General features: G+C 32.2%; 5 protein-coding genes and 1 long non-coding RNA gene across 10 annotated transcripts; 3 read left to right on the top strand and 3 right to left on the bottom strand.

The window, feature by feature from the left end:
* Positions 1 to 47: 47 nt before the first annotated feature.
* Positions 48 to 1,450, top strand: LOC123709811. Its single transcript, XR_006753762.1, has 3 exons — positions 48 to 165; positions 233 to 372; positions 1,307 to 1,450. It is a non-coding gene; the product is annotated as an uncharacterized LOC123709811 (long non-coding RNA).
* Positions 1,386 to 8,655, bottom strand: LOC123709806 (sperm-associated antigen 6-like). Of its 3 annotated transcripts, none has more exons than XM_045661369.1 (14): positions 8,640 to 8,655; positions 7,614 to 7,718; positions 6,952 to 7,109; positions 6,740 to 6,786; positions 6,583 to 6,667; positions 6,363 to 6,497; positions 5,966 to 6,079; positions 5,649 to 5,822; positions 5,321 to 5,473; positions 5,014 to 5,166; positions 4,479 to 4,637; positions 1,853 to 1,998; positions 1,664 to 1,724; positions 1,386 to 1,518 (listed from the first exon to the last, which is right to left on the bottom strand). In XM_045661369.1, exons 2-14 carry the CDS (start codon positions 7,672 to 7,674, stop codon positions 1,447 to 1,449), a joined length of 1,518 nt encoding a protein of 505 aa, XP_045517325.1. In that variant the 5' UTR covers positions 7,675 to 7,718; positions 8,640 to 8,655; the 3' UTR covers positions 1,386 to 1,446. The 3 variants fall into 3 exon arrangements, with proteins under 3 accessions (XP_045517325.1, XP_045517323.1, XP_045517324.1); XM_045661367.1 differs by lacking the exon at positions 8,640 to 8,655 and adding an exon at positions 8,300 to 8,628; XM_045661368.1 differs by lacking the exon at positions 8,640 to 8,655 and adding an exon at positions 8,019 to 8,288.
* On the top strand, positions 3,574 to 4,413 carry LOC123709807 (DNA-directed RNA polymerase III subunit RPC7-like). The gene has a single exon (XM_045661370.1). The coding sequence runs from the start codon at positions 3,701 to 3,703 to the stop codon at positions 4,346 to 4,348; it is 648 nt and encodes a 215-aa protein (XP_045517326.1). The 5' UTR covers positions 3,574 to 3,700; the 3' UTR covers positions 4,349 to 4,413.
* Positions 8,656 to 10,802: 2,147 nt separating the features above from the next.
* LOC123709805 (coiled-coil domain-containing protein 93) lies at positions 10,803 to 15,491 on the bottom strand. 2 transcript variants are annotated; one of them, XM_045661366.1, is made up of 11 exons: positions 15,013 to 15,491; positions 14,654 to 14,862; positions 14,312 to 14,579; positions 14,169 to 14,234; positions 14,073 to 14,096; positions 13,955 to 14,002; positions 13,532 to 13,833; positions 12,939 to 13,058; positions 12,567 to 12,796; positions 12,162 to 12,282; positions 10,803 to 11,884 (listed from the first exon to the last, which is right to left on the bottom strand). In XM_045661366.1, the coding sequence occupies exons 1-11, from the start codon at positions 15,094 to 15,096 to the stop codon at positions 11,653 to 11,655; spliced, it is 1,704 nt and encodes a 567-aa protein (XP_045517322.1). In that variant the 5' UTR covers positions 15,097 to 15,491; the 3' UTR covers positions 10,803 to 11,652. The 2 variants fall into 2 exon arrangements, with proteins under 2 accessions (XP_045517322.1, XP_045517321.1); XM_045661365.1 differs by having other exon boundaries at positions 14,073 to 14,234; positions 15,013 to 15,489.
* Positions 15,492 to 17,006: 1,515 nt separating this feature from the next.
* LOC123709440 (ubiquinone biosynthesis protein COQ9, mitochondrial-like) lies at positions 17,007 to 21,443 on the top strand. Of its 2 annotated transcripts, XM_045660802.1 has the most exons (6): positions 17,307 to 17,702; positions 20,149 to 20,504; positions 20,586 to 20,677; positions 20,746 to 20,866; positions 20,953 to 21,156; positions 21,309 to 21,443. In XM_045660802.1, the coding sequence occupies exons 1-6, from the start codon at positions 17,669 to 17,671 to the stop codon at positions 21,342 to 21,344; spliced, it is 843 nt and encodes a 280-aa protein (XP_045516758.1). In that variant the 5' UTR covers positions 17,307 to 17,668; the 3' UTR covers positions 21,345 to 21,443. The 2 variants fall into 2 exon arrangements, with proteins under 2 accessions (XP_045516757.1, XP_045516758.1); XM_045660801.1 differs by lacking the exons at positions 20,149 to 20,504; positions 20,586 to 20,677; positions 20,746 to 20,866; positions 20,953 to 21,156; positions 21,309 to 21,443 and adding an exon at positions 18,193 to 20,117 and having other exon boundaries at positions 17,007 to 17,702.
* A 162-nt stretch (positions 21,444 to 21,605) lies between these two features.
* On the bottom strand, positions 21,606 to 23,151 carry LOC123709441. Its single transcript, XM_045660803.1, has 3 exons — positions 22,529 to 23,151; positions 22,098 to 22,391; positions 21,606 to 22,028 (listed from the first exon to the last, which is right to left on the bottom strand). Exons 1-3 carry the CDS (start codon positions 23,008 to 23,010, stop codon positions 21,884 to 21,886), a joined length of 921 nt encoding a protein of 306 aa, XP_045516759.1. The 5' UTR covers positions 23,011 to 23,151; the 3' UTR covers positions 21,606 to 21,883.
* Between the last annotated feature and the right edge of the window lie 260 nt (positions 23,152 to 23,411).

The following is a 23,411-nucleotide window of genomic DNA, read 5'->3' as shown; positions in this document are numbered from 1 at the left end:
GATATGGAACCACTTCCTTTTTGATAGATAATGTTGTTGTATGATAATTTGTTTTTAACTTTTATTAGTGTTACTTTAAATATTGGTCAGAAACAACATTTAATTATGTCATATATTTTAGTAATTGAATTAGAATCGACTGGTGAGACAACATGCAACATTAAGGTAAAATACTATTTTAATTAGATGGAATTTTGCCTTGTACGTAAATTTTATGAGACTTATTTCTAAGGGGTTACCTGGACCTGTAGTCAGTAATTTGGAGAATTATTTCAAAGCACACAATATAAATTGTAAAAATGAAAGGATATGTTTTGAAGTGGATACAGAAGGAATTTATGTACTTAACGTACTTGGAAGTTCTGGCTTTGGGTAAGTATTGATAGAGAACTTTAATGGTAAGATTTAGCGCGAACTATGTATTTCAATTCCAATCCAGACGTTCGGGAAACGGACTTAAGGTTCTCGTTTATCTTACCCCGAAAAGTTTTCAAAAAATCTAATGATGATCAAGTCTGAGCTAACAACATTAAAGCTATCCTGCCATATTTTAAAGTAATAGAAAAGGGCCCTAGGGATTGTCCTTTTTATTTAATTTTATTCATAGTGATACATATTTTAATGTCACTTATGTTAGACATTGACACATTAATATTAGCAAAACAATACTTCTAATAATATGAAAGCAAGAGTTGAAAACTCAAGCAATCTCAATATTCTATAATTGTAGGTTCTCTTCCTGTCAAATGGTGTTTATGATGAGATAAAGAAGTACTTTAGTTAAAATATACAGATTTAGATTTTATGTATAATAATTCAGAACTAAAAGTAAGTACCTATGTATTCGTCTTTGGTGCAACATATTGTAACGAGACCAAATAAAAAATATTGCGTTATGCAATATATGACGTTTGGCATATTTGGTACTCAAGACGAGATTGTGACATGAGATACAAATAAGAATACGTACCTTACTCTCAGATTCAGTCACGATTAACGACATTATTTCAGGAACGAGACATAGCATTAAGTTTTAAGTCGAAAATGTATCATGGATTTTGATATACGGGTTATAGTTCGCGCTAAATCTCAATAAATCTGAGTGTCAGAGTCGAGAGTAGCACTAACAGTGTCATAAACCAATACATTTTATATGATATACAACTTATATTTAGCGATAAATATCGTTTCTGACTTTTAGCCTAGGTTTAGACTGAATATCACCCTCAATCCTAACCTCGTATTGGCACTAGATAAATTATTTGCTGGCAAGTATAATACTATCTAAATTGAATATAAACATCAGTTACAGAGTTGCGACCCAATCTATGGCAATTGATACGACGACTATTGGAGGGAGATCAGTTAAAATTCAAAAAAACATCTGGACATTATCGAAAATTGATTAAAGGACTTAACATTTGAACAAAATAAAATATTAACAATTTAATTTGTGTTCTCCATTGTCAATTCGCTCTGGCAGTCGCTCGGTACCCTGTCCGTGAATAACTCTGGTATCTGAAACGGAAAAGTAAATAAGCCAAGGTTAGAAAAAAAACAATCTGCGCAGCACAAATCAAAGAGCGTGATAGTATAACATGTCAACAAGTAACCATATGACAATATAATCCTCTAAAACCATTTAAAATGTTTTATATTATACCTGTGGTGTAAAGGCTTCCACTCTGTCTAATAATGAATCTGAATATCCTGGTGTGTAAAATCTGTAAGGTGATAAATTATCAAGCCTCACTTAAATATACATAAAAGTTAATAGTAGGGAGCAAATCTTACGACACAACCAATTTAAAAAAAGGCATTATAATAAATAAAATAGTAATAAATTCTATACCTTACAATTTCTTCTGGGAAGCAACTGTTAATAATATTTATATACTCCTTTAGAGAAGTTCCAGGTACCGTATCGATTTCTTGAATCCTTTTGAGTGCACCAGTTGTTACAAAAAGCCTTCTGGCTCTGGCATCATTTGGAAGTATCTAAAAAATAATAACTTGCATCGACCGACGTCTAAATAGGCCGCCCAATGATTGAATGACCACGGTTTTTCGAGGGAATAGAATGTAACAGTACCGATGCGACCAGTGCGATGTATAGTAAACATAACATATGATTTCAAGACGCTAATTCTTTAGTAATTAAATTTGATTCCTCTATTGTTAAAATAAAATATGTTTATTATGGAATATAAGATACGGGTATCGGCAAAGAATACAGAGGCCGAGAGAAAAAAAAACTCTCGGTACCTTTTAAAATACCAAAGCATCACACAAACTTAATATGGCAAATATAGATAGAAGCAACCAGAAAGGAGAGAGATACGGTCCGCATATTGTTTGTATTTAATTACAACTGAACGGAAACCTCGTAGTTCAGTTTCCGGAAGCGGCAGATGTTCACAGGCATGACGTGTGAGCCAGCATTCCTTTTACTCAACCATATTGGTAATTAAACGATTATCATTTCTATCGGATATAAAGAGGTAGCCATTAGTTTTTATTAATTCTTTAAACCTACCATGAAATAAATTAAAATCTTACAGAAACAATTATTATAGGCGCCATAAATATTAACATATCTCAAGAGACAAGTGACCAGTGCTCATGGAAATATCTGAGAGTTTAACATCCATCACGGGTATAGCTATAGTAGCTTTTTCTATGTTAACACTACTCCACCCCATTGACAAAAAATTGTTAGAAGTAACAGAAGCCTTGTGGACAATTATAGGCCTATCTCCTGACTTTCCGTCCTGACCAAAATCTTGGAGCTATTAATGAACAGGCAGGCGTTGGTTGGTTGATTTCCTCAACAAATACAACATTATTTCAGACTCCCATTTTCGTTCGGGGAATTCCACTGATAAGGCATGTCGTAGATTGACCGAGGTATTATATATTATAGTTGGGACCATGGACAGAAGGAAAAAAGTGATTGGTCTCTTCATTGAGTTGCGAAAGCATTTGACACTGTTTCTGTCGAAATCTTGTTGCACGGAATTGAGAGAATCGTGGTGCAACAAGGGCATATCTCACCAACTCTGCACGAGTTACCTGTCAGGACGTACGCAAGTTATGAGGTTGGAAGATTGGACCAGTATTGAGCTGCCTGTGGCCTTTGGCATGCCGCAGGGCTGCGTTTTTGGACCCATTTTGTTCCTAATTTATATCAACGAATTATGTGGCATGAATTTTAGAAATGATAACATTGTAGCCTTTGCTGATAACGTATCTAAGGCCCAGAAAAAATATATAGATATGAATTTCGTGTTAAGAAATAGTGACAACCAAGCAATCTAATATCATTATTAAAAAGCGGGTAACATCGCATGCAAACTGTATGTGGTCTATTGCGCAAAGTCTGAAGGACAGAAAGTTCGAGATACTTGTATTGTATAGCAATAATGTATTTTTTTTAATAATTCGCTAAATAAAATCAATGGTAATATATTCTAATAAAACTATAATATGATTGATTCACAGTAAAATAAGTTGTCTATGAAGCTGTCTGTTGTGTTTTGGCAGTTGGCACTTGACTAATGACTTCCCACTTGACAATTGCAATTGTCATTTGTTAATATGCGCTAATTTTGTATTTAATAATTCCTGATGAATAGAAATAACCTGACCAAAGTTATAAATAATTTAATTTACAAATTAATGAATAGGCAAGAATAATACTATGGCGGGCAGAGGAAGAGGTCGGGGTAGCAATACCTCGCTTACACAAGAGCAGATGCAGGCTCTTGGTATTGCGCGAGGAGATAATGCACCACAAATTTTGGCTCCACCACCTCTATTTCCAAAATTAGAAACAAAACCTCTTCCATTAAACAGTGACGCCGCAACAGACTATATGGTTATTGTAAAGGATCAATTTATAGAATACTTACATGAATCACCCGCCTATGTGAAAGCAAACAGAGAAACAGATGGAATTGAAAGATATTCTGATAAATATAAGTTGTTAGCCCTAGACGCCAATAAAGGAAGGGTATTGGATTGTGTTTGGGCTAATTTCCCCCCTGAACTCAGACCACAAGCGAGTCGCATGCGGCCATCTCGAAAACGAAAGTTGGACGATTTCAAAGATATAGAAAAACGTTTACAATTATTAGAGAAAAAAGAAACACAGGAGAACACCAACGAGATGATGGCCACAGCTGGTGATGGCAACAAAAAACAAGATGATATAGATGAAGATTTAGAAGATGAAGAAGAACAAGAAGATGAAATTGATGATGGTACAGATTATGCAAATAACTACTTTGATAATGGTGAAGACTATGAAGATGAGGATGATAATCTTGATGATGATCCAGTCTATTAGCCTACAAAAAAGGAATGAAAATTGTGATACTTTTTAAAAATATATATTTGTTATATTCTATGTTCGCTGATATTATAAGTTTATCATAATGTTATAACTGATGACTTCAAGGAAAATCAAGAGTCCTTACCTTAGCATACTGTGCTAAAACATATTTCAGGATGCATGCTGGTGCAGAATGTAAGAGGGGTTCTAAGGCTGGTCTATGTAAACAACACTGCAAGGCCTGCTTCAAGGCACAAGAGGCCCGGGCTTTCACTTCTGCAGATGACTTAGGACTTGTGTACAACTAAAAACATTAAAACTTATACTGAACTTTTGTCAGATAGTATATGATAATTTCTAACACCTTAACCTTAATAGACCAGAGAAAAAAAATGTTTTTAATTATTTTACTCTGTCTTAACAATTCAAATAGTAGCTACTAACTACATATTTTATTTTAGGTATATCTATCTATGATCTATGTTTAACCTAAATACAACAAAATTTGTAAAGGAATCTAATTTAAGGGTGTATTTAAAAGATTTAGTAACTAAATGAAATATCATATTAGACTACTCAAAGTATTAGGTTTGAAATTTTTTTTAACTATTTAATTTGAAAGATTGCAAAGTTAAATATGAATTTCTATGTGAGTAACCATTAGTTTGCTGGATTACAACCTGAAGTAAAATTGGAAATGCATTAGCTACAGCAACAGCAAGGCTATGTTGTGGAGAATGCTTCGATATATGCCCCAAAGTCCAAGCTGCCGCACACAACTCGGCGTCATCTGCATCACTTTTTTGTAGTATTTCAACTGATACCACTACTGCCTGTATGAAATAAATATCGCTTAAAAATAGACATATAGGCGTATTAGTCGAACATAGGAATAATAAAACATATTTTTATTGGGGAATCGAACCGCGAACTTATGCTAAATGAAATTTAAGATGCTGCTGAATCAAATTTAAACATATATTTTACCTTAGATTCAATGACCGCCATAGCCAGTTGATCAGATTGCCCTGCTATATAGCCGAGGGCCATACAAGCAGGAATACGGGCTCCGCCTGTGTTTTCGAACATCAGTTCAACTAACGGTCCACAGCCTCCAGTGTTGACTACGAGCTGGGCCAACTGCAAATAATTAAATAAAGTACAAAATTGTGATTTGTCAACAGCATCTTGAGTCAAATGCGTGTTGACACTGGATACAATACGTTATGGTATTGTCCGTTTATCCAATCAATGGGACGCAATGTTTCTTCTTACATCAGCATGTTTGTAAAGCTTAGAAAAATAATTCCCTTACATCAACAGAGTGTTTGACTATGTCTCGAAGTAGGCAGGCCGCAGCTCTTCGCACTGGGGCCGAGTCGTGTCCGGTGTGTAATAGGGCAGGGGGCAAGGCCCCACCGGCCACTGTTGCCTCTGCTAGCTCAGCTCTCGCACTGGCCACGGCACCCAGAGCACACAATGTACTACGCTGTAACACATAAAAGAAGTAGATTTGTATTATTATTGTCAACGGCAATCAAGCATACTAAGAAACCTGTTTACCTATATATTGTGTGATCACTAACAACAAGAATGAGCAAAACCGTTTAATAGTAAATAAAATAGTGGTACCTTTAATTTTGGATCCTGATTCTCTAAGCCACGTACCAAATGTGGAATGGCACCAGCGTCGACAACTGCCTCAGGTTTGTGTTGAGCTAAATCTACGAGCGCACCAGCCGCTATCTATAGAAAAAAGTTATTTATTTATATATTTTCAACCAACTTACATTTTATTGGAAGCAATTCAGACCAGTTCTGAACATACTCAAGGTAGGTACTTATGCTCATGCACATGTCGTCCTATTGATCGTTGTGATGTATTTAATATTTATTACAAATTGTTAAGTCAAAGAACTGAATACATTTAGTAGTAGTAATGTTAGAATATCAAGTTAGGATTCGAATCAAATGGTAAGAACATTTGCTATTTTCGGTGAAAATTATACAGTGTAGACAATGATGTCACCTGTTTTAAACTCATTTCTGGTTCCTGAAAAGCTAGCACAAGCAATGGCAGAGTTCCCGCATCGACTACTAAGCCGGCTAGGTGCTCGCTGTGCTTTCCAATATAGCCGAGAGCCCAGGCTGCATTCTCCTTTACCTGCGAAAGCCAATATTATTTTGTACTACTATGCATATATACGGAGTTCTCAAATTGTTCAATAATGTTAATTTTTTAATCCTACCTGAGTATCAAAATCCTCAAGACATGACACAATGTGTTCTAATGCGCCCAGACGAACTATTGCTGAAGCCAGTTCTTCATTGTGTCTGTAAAGAATATATGCCAATGTTTCGTTAATGACTAAGTCGACATACAATAATTAAATTTAGTTTCCTTACTTGGCCACCGCTCGCAATAAATACAACGCTGATCGCTTATAATATACCTGTAAAATAATTTATTTATACTGTAATTCTTAATTGAACTAAAAATTATTCAATGAAAATGTAACTATAAAAAAAATGCGAAAAATATATTTGGTCTATTAAAACGATACTTGTATTCAAAAGAAATACTGCTGTTTCCATACATAAAAAAAATAACTACATACATTGTACTTGTTAAGATTCTCAAGTGTCGAGGTGACCATGCCTCCGCTAAGCAGCTGCCTGGCTACAGCTTCATCGTGTTCAGCAAGTCTTGCCGCCGCCACCACAGCACATTGCCGTACTGTACTGCATGCATCAGACAATAGGGGACGAAGCAACTCTACAAAGTGACATTCTTATGTAATATGTTGCGACCCGCCCCGCCTTAGCAAGGGGAAGCGTGACCTGTAAACCTTGAAAACTTATTTATCTAAACCTAGGTAAGGTAGCGTTCGTAAGAAACGTGTTCGTTGGAGCGTTTTGTTTCCGACTTCCCAAATCCAAGAAAAAGTATAGTCAACAAATATAGTCCATATTTTAACCCAAAAAATTAAGACTTTAACGACAAATAACTTAGATTTCTACTGGTAAAAGATTTTTTAAATCAGTTCCGTAGATCCAGAGATTCCTACAACCTCTCAAACTTTACCTGTTTATAATACCTATCAGTACTGGCGCACCACACATTGCTGTAACAAATTTCCTTTTCATTTCTAGAAGTAATTCTCATAAATCAAGGCAAAACAAAACATAGAATCTAAATTTATTCAAATCAGAATTAAAATATTGGAGGTAATAAAAGTCCGTTAAACTCAAATATGCTTTAAGAACTAATAAGTATTACCTAAAACTCCTGCACTCTCAAGGCATTTTACATTGGTTGATCGCGTAGCCAATTCCGCCATAGTTTGCACGAATACTAATCTTGCTTTTTGATACGTCTCGAATACTAAAATAAGTTAATTTTTGACACACACAACACTGATGATGGGTAAATAAAGAACTCTTAAGAAAGCCTAATTTAGTCACTAAGGCTTATATAGAAGTTCTTAGATCGCATATACTAAATTAATTCTTAATCCGCGTTCGTAGTTCAGCAGTACACGTCGTCGTTCTTTCATATCCTCAGCATGGAGTTTGAAAATCAAAGACTGATCACCTACTCTTTACACATAAATACAAGAAAGAAAAAAAGTGTCTGTTATTATATGTTTAATAGCTAATTACTTTTAAAATAAGATAAACAGACCAAGTTGGATATTTCGAGGACTGCTCATGGAGTGACTCATCTTTATATCAACCTCAATTAACTTTGTATATAGTAGAAAATTTCTAAATTGTATCCGTTAATGATATTTATTTTTGACATCACTATATAAATAGCATTATTGCAGTGATATGACACTGACTTTATTAAAGTCACTGGAGAATGATGGCGTAAAAAGATAGGTAACGACACAGTACATGTATATATAAGAATATTATAATACTACACTAAGGACTATAAGATACTGAAGAAAAACTAGGTACTGAAGAAACCGCCTTGAAGAACCCCAATTATCAAATCAAAAATTGATATTGTATGTGGTTTATAAAAGCTATCAATATGTGTTTTCATAAAACAAGCTTTTCATCCGAAAACTCCTTATTAACTTAGAACCTCTTCCAATATTTAAAAATAAAAAACTGGATTTCCCTCACTGTAATGTTTTTACTTTAATTACACAAATATTCCTCATTACTATTATTTATGTTGCATGCAAATAACAATATGGATTGCTTAGACGGGATAGGATTGCACACGATAAGAGTATCAAATAGGAACTTCACAGTAAACAATTGCACGTGTTTGGGAATATAATTATCCTACCGGCTACAAGTCTAACGAGTGCGGTGCGCTTAAATTAAATAGTCTCTAAGTGCTATGCAACCGTGAAGGCCATGTAGTCGTCGTCATTATGTTGCGATACTAGTGCACACATGTAAAGCCATTGTAACCCACCATTCAAGTTACAATACGTATAACACTCACACATCTTAAACAACCTGTCGCGACTCGCAAGTCAGCTTGCGGCTATACCGCCGCGTACGCAATCACGCTCTCAAAGTCAAAACATATTAATTCCTAGTAGCATATTGCAGTAACAATGCATGTCAGAATTTATCGGTGATTCTCTTTATTACGTTGATTTTATTGTAGAGCAATATATTTTTGTGTAAAAATGCCTTATATAATGATAATGGGAGGTCTAAGTGCACCTCACCTTTCTAAGGACGAAGGAGCTACGGTGTATGGACTTAAAAAGGACGAAAGGGCAGCCGTTGTTAGGGTGAGTAATTTAGTTAATCAGTAGGTACTTATTATCGTATCAACCTATCTATATAAGGTTGGTCGATCTAACAAAGCCAGAATTGAAAAATGTAAGGATAATTATTATCAACTAAAGCGCATAATAAACTTGACCATGAAGCCAAATCAGCGCCCTTATTCTGTAATTTCCAATAGCGATTAGCGACAGTGATAGCGATCCCGACGTTATTGTAGGCAAGCTCGATATAGTTCTCTCAATATCCATAGCTGATGTCGCAACCTTGGGATTGAACGATACAAAAAATATTATTGTGATCGGTATTGGAAGTTACAGAGTGAGGGTTGAGGTATGTTAAATTAATTTAAAAAAAACTGATATCATTTTCCCGGAAGGGTGAGATGATGGATGAGATATGATTTGCTAGTTCATCTTCATATTACTAAGTGAACATTATTTTCAGGAGCTGAACACATCATTGGGAATGACTGCAGCTGTTGCATCAGATTCAGAAAAAACTGTCCGCGTCGCACAAAAAGGTTTGACACTCGTTGTCGTGAACCGATTACACAGTTTATTAGGCTACGACGTAGTCTCTCATTCAATGGCCATGACAAATGCCAACAGAGAACTTGTATCATTCACTATGTATAAAAAGAGTAGCTCCAACTCGCATACACACAGCCATAGTGGAAGTAGTTCACATAAACCTCATTCACACGGCAATGTCGTAAACCTTTGAACCTCTATTATAGAAATTATATTTTCCTATACCCTTTTATTTTAATCATATGTTGTGTGATTCTATAATATTCATAGATAGTAATAATAAGCCTATTGCTTAATTTTATACAAGTTGTTGAATTAATGAGGCGTCTAATATGTTTAAAGTAAAATATTAATCAATTGTTACTATATATTTTTATAAATCTTTTATTTATCTTAAATAATTTTGTATTATGTCTACCAGTATTGTTTATATAAATAGTAAAACATTTTAAATAGAAAATTGGTTTTATTCATTTTACAAATATGTAGAAACGCAATACAAAAACATCTATCAGCCTTGATGTTGTTTAAACTGATGGTATGTTACTTATTGCTAAGAAAATATACTATTAGACTAGAAAATATACGTAAATAACATTGGAAAATAAAACATAAACAGCAAGAACAGCGTAACTTCATTCTCTGGTATCATCAAATTACGTAACTAAAATCAAAGGCTGCTTTGTTTTCTATCTAATAAAAAGTGAATCTTGCTGGATTTGATATTAATAAACAAATGAGAGGACACTACCTAGTGGCGGTAAAAAACCAGATAGGATAGACAAACTCAGCTTCCGAGTACATATGCCTTAAAAGTCACACAACTCACACACACTTGCTGTCTTGCCATGTACAATATATGTAGACTTAAAAATAGAATAACAAAACAGAAACATTATAGATAATATAAATAAGTAGCACAGTACACACTATACTATAAGATACATATATTATAGGATAACATGAGGTGTTCGGGTGGATCAACACTAGAAGCTCAATCACGGTTCGCTCCCGTTACGGACTATATCATGACTGTTACGGATAGTATGAAAATATAGATTTTCATTTAATAGTATTTTACCAGACTGAGATCGGACCGCAAAAACCGACCTCAAGTGTGACTCCCCATTTTACTGATGATTATTAAAATAAAATTTTCATACTCATTGATGATATAAATGGCAACTCGATCTCAATTATAACCAAGGTATATATACAGTGCGCCCCAAGACTTTGTGACATCAAAGGAAAGTACCTTAAATATCGTAGATAGGATTTAGCTTAATGACTTTATTTTGTTTTGAAAAGTAAGTATTGCTCCATTCAATGATTTTCTTAAAATTACTTATCTCGTCTGTGAAACGAAACGACGCAAATGTGAAAAAAAAAAACACTTCTTATTTTTTGACACCAATTAAGAGAATGGACATAATAAAATTATTCTTCTTAAGCAACATTGTATTTTAAAAGGAACAACGTGAAATTAATCATTTAAGTCAAATTAAAAACATACATGAAACTGCCGAATGGACGTCCTGTATACACTTTACGAAATTGATACACGTCTACAAGACGAGTTTTATAACTTAAAAAGAAATGCGACAATTTTTCCGAATAAAAATGTATTTTTTTACATTCTTGAATAATACATATTAAAATTTACAATACGTAAATTTTAGTAACAATACTTTTTTGTATAGACAGCTTGAACTCCATTAACAGAACTACACGTAAGTGGATGAATATAAGTGTTTTTAGATAAGTAGTTATAACTATATATTGAAATAAATACATCATTCGAATAGACTTAGTCTATTACTTGTGTTACAAATTGTCATATGTCAATGTCATATTGACGTATACTTATAAAAAATTCAAAGTCTGCATTTCAAATTTAACAGCGCTCCTCGCAAAAATTGGACGCAGATACTAATATATTTTAAGTGATTTAATTATTGTTATACATTTTACACCAAACAATACTTATTATTATTAATATAAATAATATTAGGATAATTGAACACTTTACTGTTCCTCCGAACCGATTCGATGTCGCTCCGATGCCAATTTCTTTAAGGCGGCCGCATACTGTCGTTGTACCTCCATCAACCTTGAATATTCGGTGTGAAGGGCTGCCTTTTGTTCTTTCTCTGTTTGATACTTGTATTCGACTTTACGGACGGTTTGGTTAACCCAGTCTACTATTGATTCGAATTGAGTCATAAATTCGTCACGTTTTCTTGGTGATGACATTACCCTGGTAATTTAATAGACAAATGTTTAAAAAAAATGTCAATACAACATTGGATGATGAGAAGAAGATCTCAAGATAAGTATTACAATATGTTAAAACTGTGTTAACTTTTAATGTTTTAAGTCAGAAATGGTTTTTACCTGTAACAATTAAAAGTATAGAGGAAAAGGAATTTATTAGGCCCATTGGGATCAAGAGATGTCTTACATCTGGATCTAGTACAATGTATTTTTGTCTTAGCTTAAATTAATATCAGACTTTTATATAAATTAATACTCACTCTTCATAATTATCCAATATTGAATTAAGTAGACTCAACTCCTTCGATGTATAAAGTTTCACTTCATAAAGGGTGTTGTAAAAAATATAATGCTGTTTTGTTTCTTTATGTTTCGATGCAACTAAAAACATAATACTTGTATTTATAAAATTTGGTACACGAAAGTGATACAGCAGTGGTACACAACGTATATGTAATAACTACTACTGTGACATTGGTTATTACTGGATTTTGAAAAAAATACTTTCGTGTTTGAACATTATAAACTTAACGTATATGAATGTGTGTGACTTTATTTGTAGTAAATCTAAATATGTTGATTCTGTTATACTCAACAAACATATTTTTTTTATTAAGAACCTTATGAGGCAATTACATGACTTTCCAAACACATTAAACCTTTACCTTGATTATACAATTCTACGAAACGTTTCTCGTACTGCAATAACTCAGCCGTTCCTGGCACTTCGTCAATCGCCACAGAATACCTTAAAACTTGACGGTTCAAATGTCCCAATTCCGCTTTCGTCTTACTAATAAAGTCTTTTAACTTCTTTTCTCTTTCTTGGAACTCTTTCAGTTCTACTGGAGTTAGAGGCTCTTCTTCTATTATGGCTGTAGGTTCTTGGGCAATTCTAAAAATATTTTATTACTTATCTAAACTGAATAAGCTCAATGTTGATTCATATGGTATGAATAAAATAAAAAATGTATTTTGAAGTTCTGTTTATAGTGATACTTTCACAGTAAAATAGTTAATTAATAAAAAATGAGAACCTTAATTCTTCCTGAAGCTTCTTATGTTCCTGTTCTCTGTGATGGATGACCTTTAAAAGGTCATTTCTTTCTCTTGCTATTTCTTTTAGGGATTTGTAAAATTCCTTGGCCTTTCTATCACTGTAATATAGGTAAAACTCAAATTTATTTATTACATTAAACTCATACACTTCTCACCCTATGTGTATTTTACAAAAAAAAATTACAAACCCTCTTTACATACATAATAATAATGTTTTATCAAATGAATAGTATTCAGAAATTTCCAATACATTGGTGTGTAATACTTTATTAACATTAATTTATTTAAATCCAATATTTCATTAGGAAAGGAAGAAAGTGATGACTCGGATAATAACAAAGTAGTAGTAATAGTACTAATCTGATTATGAGTCAAATGGAATCTCATGTGTAATTATGTGTACTTACAATTAATCTGTAATATTCATATCATTGTGATGCTTAATCAAAATTCAATCAGTGAGTAAAGAAAATATCCGTAATAAATTAACAGTAAAGTATGTGCAACATATGACACTCTTTTGTCATATAAATTATAATGATTATATAGTTGGTAAGGAAAATATACTTACGTAAAATCATCTGTTTTATTTAACTTCCGAGTGAGTCTTTGTAATTTATTCAGTACTGTGGAATATTGTTTTTTAGCCGTATCCATTCTCTCTTCATGTTCCTTTCTCACATTTTCTACTTCATTTTCCATAGTATCTATAACTTTTGACAGTTGTTCAATATCATTAGAATATTTAAATTTTTCATTTTCTTCTAATTCCTCAGGAAGATCACCAGTTAACTCCGATTGCAAAACTGCATAATGAATTTTAATATCTGAAACATCTTTTTCTGTGTTTTCATGTTCTATGAATTTGTCTGTCTGAAATATATAAAAAAAACATGTTAAAACCATATATAAAGCATGTATCTGATATAAGAAATCTAAAAAGTTCCATAAATTATGAATTGACAAAACACTAACTTCAATCAAAAATACTTACTTCTGTTGTAATTTCTGATGGATCAGCAAGTGTTTTTTCATAATCATACTGAAAAACAAGAATAAAGCATAATTACTTTGTATTTATTATTCAATATATTCACTAAAATAATACTAACCAGTACTTCAAGTCCTTCATCAGGCTGTGAATCAGTTTTGTTATTAGAGATATGCATTAAAATACGCTGATCATACTCAGATAGCACTGCATTTACCTGCTCTAGATCATTTGTTGGAAGACCTCCTTTTCTTTTACGCACTCTACATGGTTTATAGAGATTCTGAAAGAATCAAAGTTCATAATATATTTACATGTTTATAATAATAAAAAAGAAATAGTATTTGCTTAATAACTAACCTGTATCATAATGAGATTTTTAAATATTTTTTCTTGTTGAATATAATGTTTTCTATCCAATTCAAATATGTGATCTTTTTCATATTGCATTACTGCAAACATACGAAGTTCTTCCTCTTTAGCCTCTCTAAATTCACTTGAGTACTTAATAAGCCATTGTACAAGTGGAAAAATATTGATAAAATCTAAACCCTGGATTTGATGAGGTTCAATAATAAAAGGACACTTCATTGTTGGCAATACTTTGACTATCTTCTCGGTGAGGGCTCTGTAAGAATATGATAATATGATTTACTTTATACACTAAAACTAATATTACCAATGTAAAAAGCCACTTCTTACATTTTTTTTCCAATAGTCAAGTTTTCTTCAAATAGAAGATTGATGTCAATATCTATATCACATAACTCTATACACCAAGTCAAACCACCAACAATTTTATCAAAAGCTGATAGCCCTTGTAGTTGGGCCCTGTAATATCCAGCAGCAACCAGAGCATCGGATATCTCATGCCATTTAACAAGTTGTTCAGCATCCTCTCGTACTTCAACCTAGTAAATTTATTTAAATGGTACATATTTGGTAAATGTTGTTTTAAACATGGATTTATTTTACCCTATTTTCAGATTGTCTTAGTTAAAAGTAAACTAGGCTACTAACACTAATTATAATTATCACTTAACATAAAATATAAATATTACCTCTTTTCCTTGATTATCCAATCCACTATAGATATTCATGAGAGGTTTGGACCGAGTGAAAATATGTTTATGTTTCGTAGCCATATTTGTAACTTCTTAACTGTTTTGCTAATTAATTGTTACTTTAAACTATATTTCGTTGTGAAAAGATAATTTGGATGGATGCATTTTGCTTGGTCAATATTCCGGCAAACAAGTGATTTTTAATGTCCTTTAAGTGTTTCATCTAACTTTGAACACATTTATTATAAGAAAAACATAAATGATTAATTAGTGAGATTAATATTCATACCGTAAAGAACAACTTTATTTTCTAAACATATATTTATTTTGGTATTTATTTTAAATAACAGATGAAGTAAACGTAAATTTAAATTTTCACTGTGTATCAGTGTTGCCAGATGGTCACGGTCACATTATCTTTGCATGGATTCCAAGTCACTGTGCGTTTAAAGAAAACGAAAAAGCTGATGAGCTTGCCAAAGAAGCTATAAAGGAAGGAGACATAGTCCCATACATGATTTATTGCCATGATTTAGCTGCTCTTCCCAAAACCCATCTTTGGGACTCTTTGGTTCAAAATCGCAAGCAGCGAGTTCAAAGCCTAAAATTATGCTGAAATTCAACCCAGTTACTGGATCTCCAGTAAACCATGGTTCTATGAGATTAAAAGTTCTAAAATTGTCACCTCTATCATATCTAGAATGCGTTTAGGACTATAATGGTATATTTTATAATGTCATGTTTCATCTCTTTTATTTATGCCAAATAATGACTGTATCGGACGAATGGCCTAAGCATTAGCCAGTATATTCATTAAATGTTGTAAAAAACGCTACGGCTTACGGATAATCTCCTTTCTCTAAATACGTCTAAGACCAAATACATATGTTTTCACATATCGAAATCCAGCAAACCAAACCCTATACCGCCTATTAAATTACACTCATGTTTGAACCTCTACAGCAACTACAACTGTCCTCTCCTGGAACCCACTAAAACAACCAAATACCTAGGATTAATTATTGATTCAAGGGTTTGTTGGGGCTCTCAAATATACTACCTATGTTCTCGAGTTCGTAAACTTAGAAATGTTTTGAAATCCCTTAGAAAACCTTCTGATCCACATACAATCAAGATAGTGTGTACTGCGTTATGCCAGTCAATATTATCTTACTGCGTATCGGTATGGGGGTGGAGCGGCATTTTCTTCAATGCTGAAAATTGAGCGTACCCAACGTGCCATTCTTAAGATATCCTCCTATAGGACAGGACACCCTTCCGCTACTCAACTTCAAAATTGTTCAAAGAAACAAAGCATTTAACTGTTAGACAATAATAGTTAATAGCAATATGCAAACTTTTTTGGAAACAAATATCCGATAAACTACAACAAACACAACGCAAACCTATATAATATAAGCAACGTTTTTTCGCCCAACGCTTTCTATCATTCCGAGGCCCTTTCATCTTTAACCAGTTCCTTAACTAAATTATCACCAACATTTCAAAACTCACATGACATACACTTAGGTACTAAAAATCTCAAACAATATCTTGTCAACATAGGACAGGCTGATACAGAAAATATTCTTATTGTGCAAAATAGTTTAAATATAAATTTGTGTTATGTAGATATCATAAAGGTAAATATAGTTTATATTTTAAAAGGAAGAGACTGGCTGCCCACAACACAGGGAATCATAGTGTGGGGGCCAGCTCACTTTATTTTACCTAAATATATATTATATTATGTATAATAAAGTTTTTCTTTCTTTCAAATATCTTTCGTTAGTTAAACGGCGCCGTTTAGTTAAAAGGCTGGGATGTTAATTTAACGGCTAATTAATCAAGTTGGCTGCAACATATATACAACAGCGTAGACCATATATAATGCTCATAATGGACCATAAACTCTACACGTGTATCACTAATATCTTTTTTTGGCCAAAAACTCTTACCGAATCTCTTTCGGTATTACGGATCGTGACTGCCGTGTGTTAGATTTTGTATTTGTCAAATACATGAAGTAAACCTTAACTACACCCAAACCTTTCTTTATAATATTAATAGCAGACAACCGTATTAAAAAGACTAGTTAAATAAAAAGGCGGATTAACATCAAAGCTTTTTACAATTATTAGTTACCATCAATTAAAACAGGTTTTTCTCTTTCGGGCAATCATACGAAGCACGATAAAGGCTTCCATGTATTCTACGAAATGACACCAAAAACAACAGAAAGAAGAGAACGAGGTTATCCTGATCGGGGGTACGATTAATTATTGTATAAGTGGGATAATTTTATAACGATGATTCGACGTGTAATTCAGTATTGAGAATTATTCTTAGTAAGTAGACGTAAAGTTGACTGCTGACATTATTACTATTGTCTCTTGTTGCTGAGTCTTGCTGAGTATATTCTATGGTATTTAATAAAATACGCAAATGTACAATATTAGTTAATATTGAGCTCATCGCTAATTGTTTCAAAGTGCTAATGTTAGCGAAGTGTCTTCTAACAGATTGATTTAATTTCGAAAAGAAGGCGATAAAAAAGGTATTCCAACATATTCCTGGCAAATAATTTATTACATGTGAAAATATCACGGATAATTTGTCAGTTAAACTCTTCTGACAAAAGTATTGAAGCGAAATGAACATCACTAAATTTCCAAGGCTATTTTGCTGTAAGTAACATCTACTTTTTATTTCTTGCAGTGATGCCAATTTGGGGGTTTCATACCAAATTTTGGTGGAATAAGAAATTGGGGGGGGGGGGGGGGGGAATTTCAGATTTTTTTCTTTATTAAACTAAATAAATTGAAAGCGTGGCTATTAGTGAAATATTACAAAGATACTCCCAAGATAAAAATACCACCTATTTATTACTACTTGAGTGTATTTTAAAATTACCTCTTAAAAAAATATAAGGGGTATGTGAAGTTGGTCCTAGCTAGAATATTCTGTAGGAGTTGGCATCACTGAGTTATAGTAGACAGTGCATTTCCTATTCTTGTTCTTGCTTTATTGCTTCAGGTTTGTCGTGTTTTTATACATTTATACGGTAATGCCTTATTGTATTTTTTTAATGAATCTGGTAACTTACAGTTAAATATTATATACCATTGTTAATTACTAAAGGCTGCTTATGAAATACTGAAGTGAATTCTATTCCAGAATCCTATCAAATTATCAAACTAGAAGTAGAAACAACTTTTTATAGTAAATCGACAACTTTATTTCCTTTAAAATGGATCAAAATATGGATATTGTGGATCTTATATCATCACTGTTAGATGCTGGAAAATATAAAGAAGTTCTAACTGTACCTAAAGAAGAAAAGTTTGCTAAAATTTTTAGAGATAACTGTTGGGACCTCATATCCATTGTAGTCAGCAAAATTCAAAATGATACAATCACACTAAAGCCTTCTTTATATGGTACTTGTGAGCAGCTTCTTTCACTAATTATTGAAAGTGGACATCACGAGGAAGCATTGTTGGAATTCATTGAACAGATTGAAGTTGCTAAAAATGATGCACAATTTAGTATAATTTTAAATCCATTACAACAGCTTCTAATAAAATTATCTACTAAAAGAGGAAGGACATTAGAATGTTGCCTTAACTCTATTAGTACTTACATAGAAGCTATTCCAATACTAGACCTTAATTTAGAAGGAAAAGAAAGATTGTTAATGGATAGTGATCCAAATGTAAGGAGGATAATTCATGTTTACTCCCTATTGCCTCCATTTTACCAGCCTTTTATTAATGAATTAAAAACTGACTATAATGAAAACACTGTTCATATAATAGCATCTTTTCTTATAAGCCTGCTCGGGAAACCATTCGTATTTATTGATTTAGATCCTGAATATAATTACAATGGACAGTTTCGACAATGCTGTTCCACTATTATAGAGGATATTTGCTTTCTATTAAAAAATATTCTTAAACTATTTCCTTATTTAGAAGATTGTTATAAAGAAAGCCAAAAATATCAGGCCAAAACAAGAGAATCTATTAATGATGATTTTGAGGATCCATTTAAACATAAGGAAAAAATTAATTTAACAACTTTGTCTGGATTATACTATATCATATTTTCAGAAGATTTTGAAGTACCAGATTTTGCAGTACCTCATATTTACTCAAATCAATATATAACACATATCATTCTAATAAGTGTTGTACACTTACTGACATTTGTTGAATGCAGCCCTCAAACAAAGGCACTAACACTTGGAACCAGTATTCTGAAAAGATTTCCAGACAATGCATCACACTCTATGCTAACTGTGCCTATCCATTTTAAATTATGTAAATTATTAATAAATGTCTCTGTATATTCTAATTATGATGGTAACCGGAAACAAGCTGTAAAATTGCTAGAAATTTATGTTAATAAATTTAACTATAAGGGTAGAATTTCAATTTTAAAATATATTATTGACAATGCCAATCATTCTGGTATGATTGGATATGCTATAACTTTGTACAAAAATTCATTAGATCAGGCCCTAAAAAAAATTGATATACCAGAATGTTTTACGGGTGCACAATTGCACTTTATGATTAAGAAAATATGCTATCTACCATATGGTGAAGAGTCTGATTTGGTTGAATTAGCCGATCAAATCATTAGTACATTGAATTTTTTGAGATATATTGCTTTAAAAGATGTAGAAAACAAAACAGGGATAAAGGAATGTTTCACTTTTATAGAAACAGACTATTTACATAAATTACGCACTGGTCTTAATATGTCTAAAGCACATTATGAAGCCAAATTGAAGGAAATTGACGATTGTATGAAAGTTAAGAATAAAAATGATGAAGTTCAAATTAACATTGTAGGAACAATGCTTGATAAAATTCCTACAAAGAACAAGAAAGATATTATTAATTCTGCATTGAATGCTTTCCATTTGATAGAAGGTCTTGTTGGGCGTTTAACTGAATGTATTAACTTGAATAAAACACAAAATAATACTCAAAAATAAAAATTATTACTGGATGTAAAATTAATAAATACCTATAACTTTTGAAACTTGTTTTATTTATTACCTTACTATTATTAGATAATTTATTTAGTTGCAATTATTAAATGATTGTCATATTTTGTCTACAGCTATAAGAAATGGTCATAGATGTTTAAAGCAGCGTATTGTATTAGCACCAATTATTGGGACACCAAATAATCTAAGGCACTATTGTCAGATTGCTGAAAAAAAAGATAAGGTCATTCCAATAACAAAAACAAACAATGAAGAACATCAATATGAAGATGATATTAAGAACAAAATACTAGCTAAATCATTAGAATTTGTTTCAAAATCTGGATGGTCTGTTGAGGCTTTGGCAGCTGGAGCAGAAGCTGTAGGATACCCAGGCATCACACATGGCTTATTTCCAAATGGAGGAGGGGATCTTGTACATTATTTTAATGTAAAATGTAATGATGAACTAGTTCAGCAAATGAAGACAGTAAGTAATTCACAGTGACAAAGTTCAATTTCTCTTGTATTATTCAAATGAATTGTCACTGTTAAAAAATAACAATTTCAGTGGGCCAAAGATGTTATAAAGGATTCTAAAATACCAGTTCAGAAAGTGGAGAATGCCATTATGATTCGACTATCAATGATAGATCCTTACAAGTAATGTATAAAATCTCTTTAAAAATAGATTTTTTTAAAATCTATTTAATATTTTTTTTCTTTTATAGGAATACATGGCCCAAAGCTATGGCTATACAAACACTACCTAATAATGTTCAAAATTGCTTAGCAACATTGCTCTCATTAGTAGATGATATTTGTTATCATACAGGAGATCGTAGTGTAGACGTAAGTAACCATATTTTTGGTTATCTCAACTAATTAAAGTTGGATCACATGATAAAGCTATAAATATGACTATATATTTCTTTCAGTTTAACTGGTATATACGCAGAGTGGGTTTGGCTGGCATATACAAGGCATCTGAACTTTTCTATCTTACTGATAAAAGTGAAGAAAATAATTCCACAAGAACTTTTGTTAAATCTAGAATAAGAGATGCAGAATTAATTCAAACTGCACTTAATATGAATCCTGTTGCAGTGGCGCCTCAATCGTTAACAGCTGCTTTTGTAACGGTGAGAATTATTTATTAAAATTCAAAAATTTTAAAATATAAATCCAAAATAAAAAAGCAGTATAATGATAAAGAAATATAGTTAAAAATCTTGTAATTTTATTATGTAACAATCATAACATGAACACATTTTTCATATATTTATTTTTACAGGCTAAAAACATGCTGGGTATCAACACACTTAAGTGAATGAATACATACTGCAAATAACGCCTCTCCATAAAATAATTAGATAATGACAGTATTTTAATTTTCAAATTTATTAAATAACTTTGTTGCTTAAATAAAAGTATTTTTGTTGTTAATTTAATGGTATTATGCTCTAGTTTGGTGAACAGAAGTACATACTACTTTTTTATTGATCAAAAATGAGATTATACAAAGCTTCAAAAAAATATAAATTGTTTTAATGTTACAATTATTTTTTATTTTAGATGAAAAATTTGTTTAATTTTTAGGAAAGCTTGCATATTAACTCATTTATTTTTTGTATACTATAATATAAAGATAAATAAGATGCAGATACAACTTAACATGGTCCAGCAAAACAACCACATGTTATTTTTACTGCTCTCTCCATGTGTCTCTTAATATTTTCCTTTTAAATTTGTCAATTTTATATCTTGGATTAAATATATAACATGCATTGTGTATTACAAGTGTTGTAAAAAGTTAACACAATTTTTTCTATATATTCAAGAAATAAGGCACAACATTAAGTTACAAAGTTATGTTGGTGTAATATAATCACTACCAAGAGAGATATATGTAATAAGATTAGGTGGTAAAGGTAAATTATCCCATAATTGTTCTGAAACTGTTTGGCGAATTACAAATCTGCAAATTTTTTGTAGAGAATCTAATTTGGCAAACCTGAAATCAAGATAAATGTAATAAAAGAATGAAAAGGCATTTAAAGAGGACAAAATTAGGATTTCTTACCTGTTTAATGGTCTGGCTAATTTCACTGGCATTTCAAAGAGATTTGATTTAACATCTACAGTTGCACAATGTTCAGATATTCTGTTTGCTGGTACAAATGTCTCATTATTTAAGGAAAAGAGACCATCTGCATGGCGTAGACGAGCATGTAAAGTCCGTCCCACACATCGAAAAGACACACAGAGTATATGGCGTGAGTCATAAGAGTCCCTTACTAGAAATACATTATCATGCTGGCCTGCAAGGAGCACCTCAGCTTCACTAGATGTGATTCCACCCCAATACCAACCATGCCTGCAAGCCATCAAATAGTTATAGCTAGCTTAAACCCTTACTTAGCTTACTAAGGCAATACATTATAAAATTTACATTTGTTTAAATAACAACTGCTTTCTACACTATTATATAAAATACACTAAGATAATACATACTTTGATAATTGGCAATAAATAGCACAGCTTTCGAGTGAAATGTGCTGATGATGTCCCCTTAAAACTGAGTGATCATCTGAATGTTGACATTTGATCATTTGTTTGTGTAGATCAATTTCTCTTTTAATTTCCGGCTTAGCAGCAAACATAAGTCGCTCACTAGATGAAGAGGTTTCAACAGGTTTGCACAAGTACTCGTTGGCATTATTTTTGTTTCCAAAATACCTCTGTAAAGACCTAACACTACCAGTAATGAAAAGTTTGTTCTTCCAAAATTTTACAAACTTATTAGTCTTCACTGGACTCGTCCTCTCGGATAAAAACACACATCTAACTATGTCAGTCTCATTTAAATCTCTTTTGCTTTCAATTGTTCTCTGTAGATGTTTACATTCCATTGGTTTCAACCATTTACGAAGACAACCTGTTGTAAGCCATTTACGTCTATTGCAATGTGTACACCGTTCGTAATTTTTATTCATTTTTACGTTATATATCAATTATTAATTACCTAAGAAATGAATCGCAATTCAAAATCAAAACAAGTTATAAGACGTATATATCCGTAATAAATAATAATTGACAATGCAACTAGCAATTGCGGTGGTTTCTGTGGTTTTGTAATCTACCAATTTGAAATCTGTATTTCGATTTACGTTCTGAATCACCACAGAACAATATTTAATATAAAAATGTCAACACAGATTCTAGTGCATTCTAAATTTAATCTCTTAGTACTGGGACTTTTTTAATTTGAAATATATTTTCGTTTCATACAGTGTGGGATTGTGTATTGATTGAAATTGTTTTTCAGTAGTGGTGTATTTTTTAAACGATAATTCAAACCCAAAGTGATATCTATTGACGGTTAATATAATGTCTA

Source organism: Pieris brassicae, chromosome 5, assembly GCF_905147105.1.
Source record: "Pieris brassicae chromosome 5, ilPieBrab1.1, whole genome shotgun sequence".
NCBI lineage: Eukaryota > Metazoa > Arthropoda > Insecta > Lepidoptera > Pieridae > Pieris > Pieris brassicae.
The sequence above is the reverse complement of the archived record's forward strand: the minus strand, read 5'-3'. Positions and strand labels throughout refer to the sequence as shown.

Excerpts from the sequence above, each read along its gene's own strand:
- LOC123709440 (XM_045660801.1), top strand. The coding sequence starts at position 18,266 with ATGGATCAAAATATGGATATTGTGGATCTTATATCATCACTGTTAGAT.
- LOC123709806 (XM_045661367.1), bottom strand. The coding sequence starts at position 8,387 with ATGAAAACACATATTGATAGCTTTTATAAACCACATACAATATCAATT. Across the intron at positions 6,787-6,951 it reads AGAATCTTAACAAGTACAAT|GTATATTATAAGCGATCAGC; the intron begins GTATGTAGTTAT and ends ATTATTTTACAG. Across the intron at positions 6,668-6,739 it reads TTATTGCGAGCGGTGGCCAA|ACACAATGAAGAACTGGCTT; the intron begins GTAAGGAAACTA and ends TATTCTTTACAG.
- LOC123709805 (XM_045661365.1), bottom strand. The coding sequence starts at position 15,096 with ATGGCTACGAAACATAAACATATTTTCACTCGGTCCAAACCTCTCATG. Across the intron at positions 14,003-14,072 it reads ATGAAGGACTTGAAGTACTG|TATGATTATGAAAAAACACT; the intron begins GTTAGTATTATT and ends CTTGTTTTTCAG. Across the intron at positions 13,834-13,954 it reads CATCAGAAATTACAACAGAA|ACAGACAAATTCATAGAACA; the intron begins GTAAGTATTTTT and ends TATATATTTCAG.
- LOC123709807 (XM_045661370.1), top strand. The coding sequence starts at position 3,701 with ATGGCGGGCAGAGGAAGAGGTCGGGGTAGCAATACCTCGCTTACACAA.
- LOC123709441 (XM_045660803.1), bottom strand. The coding sequence starts at position 23,010 with ATGAATAAAAATTACGAACGGTGTACACATTGCAATAGACGTAAATGG. Across the intron at positions 22,392-22,528 it reads ATTTATTGCCAATTATCAAA|GCATGGTTGGTATTGGGGTG; the intron begins GTATGTATTATC and ends GATGGCTTGCAG. Across the intron at positions 22,029-22,097 it reads TTAGCCAGACCATTAAACAG|GTTTGCCAAATTAGATTCTC; the intron begins GTAAGAAATCCT and ends TCTTGATTTCAG.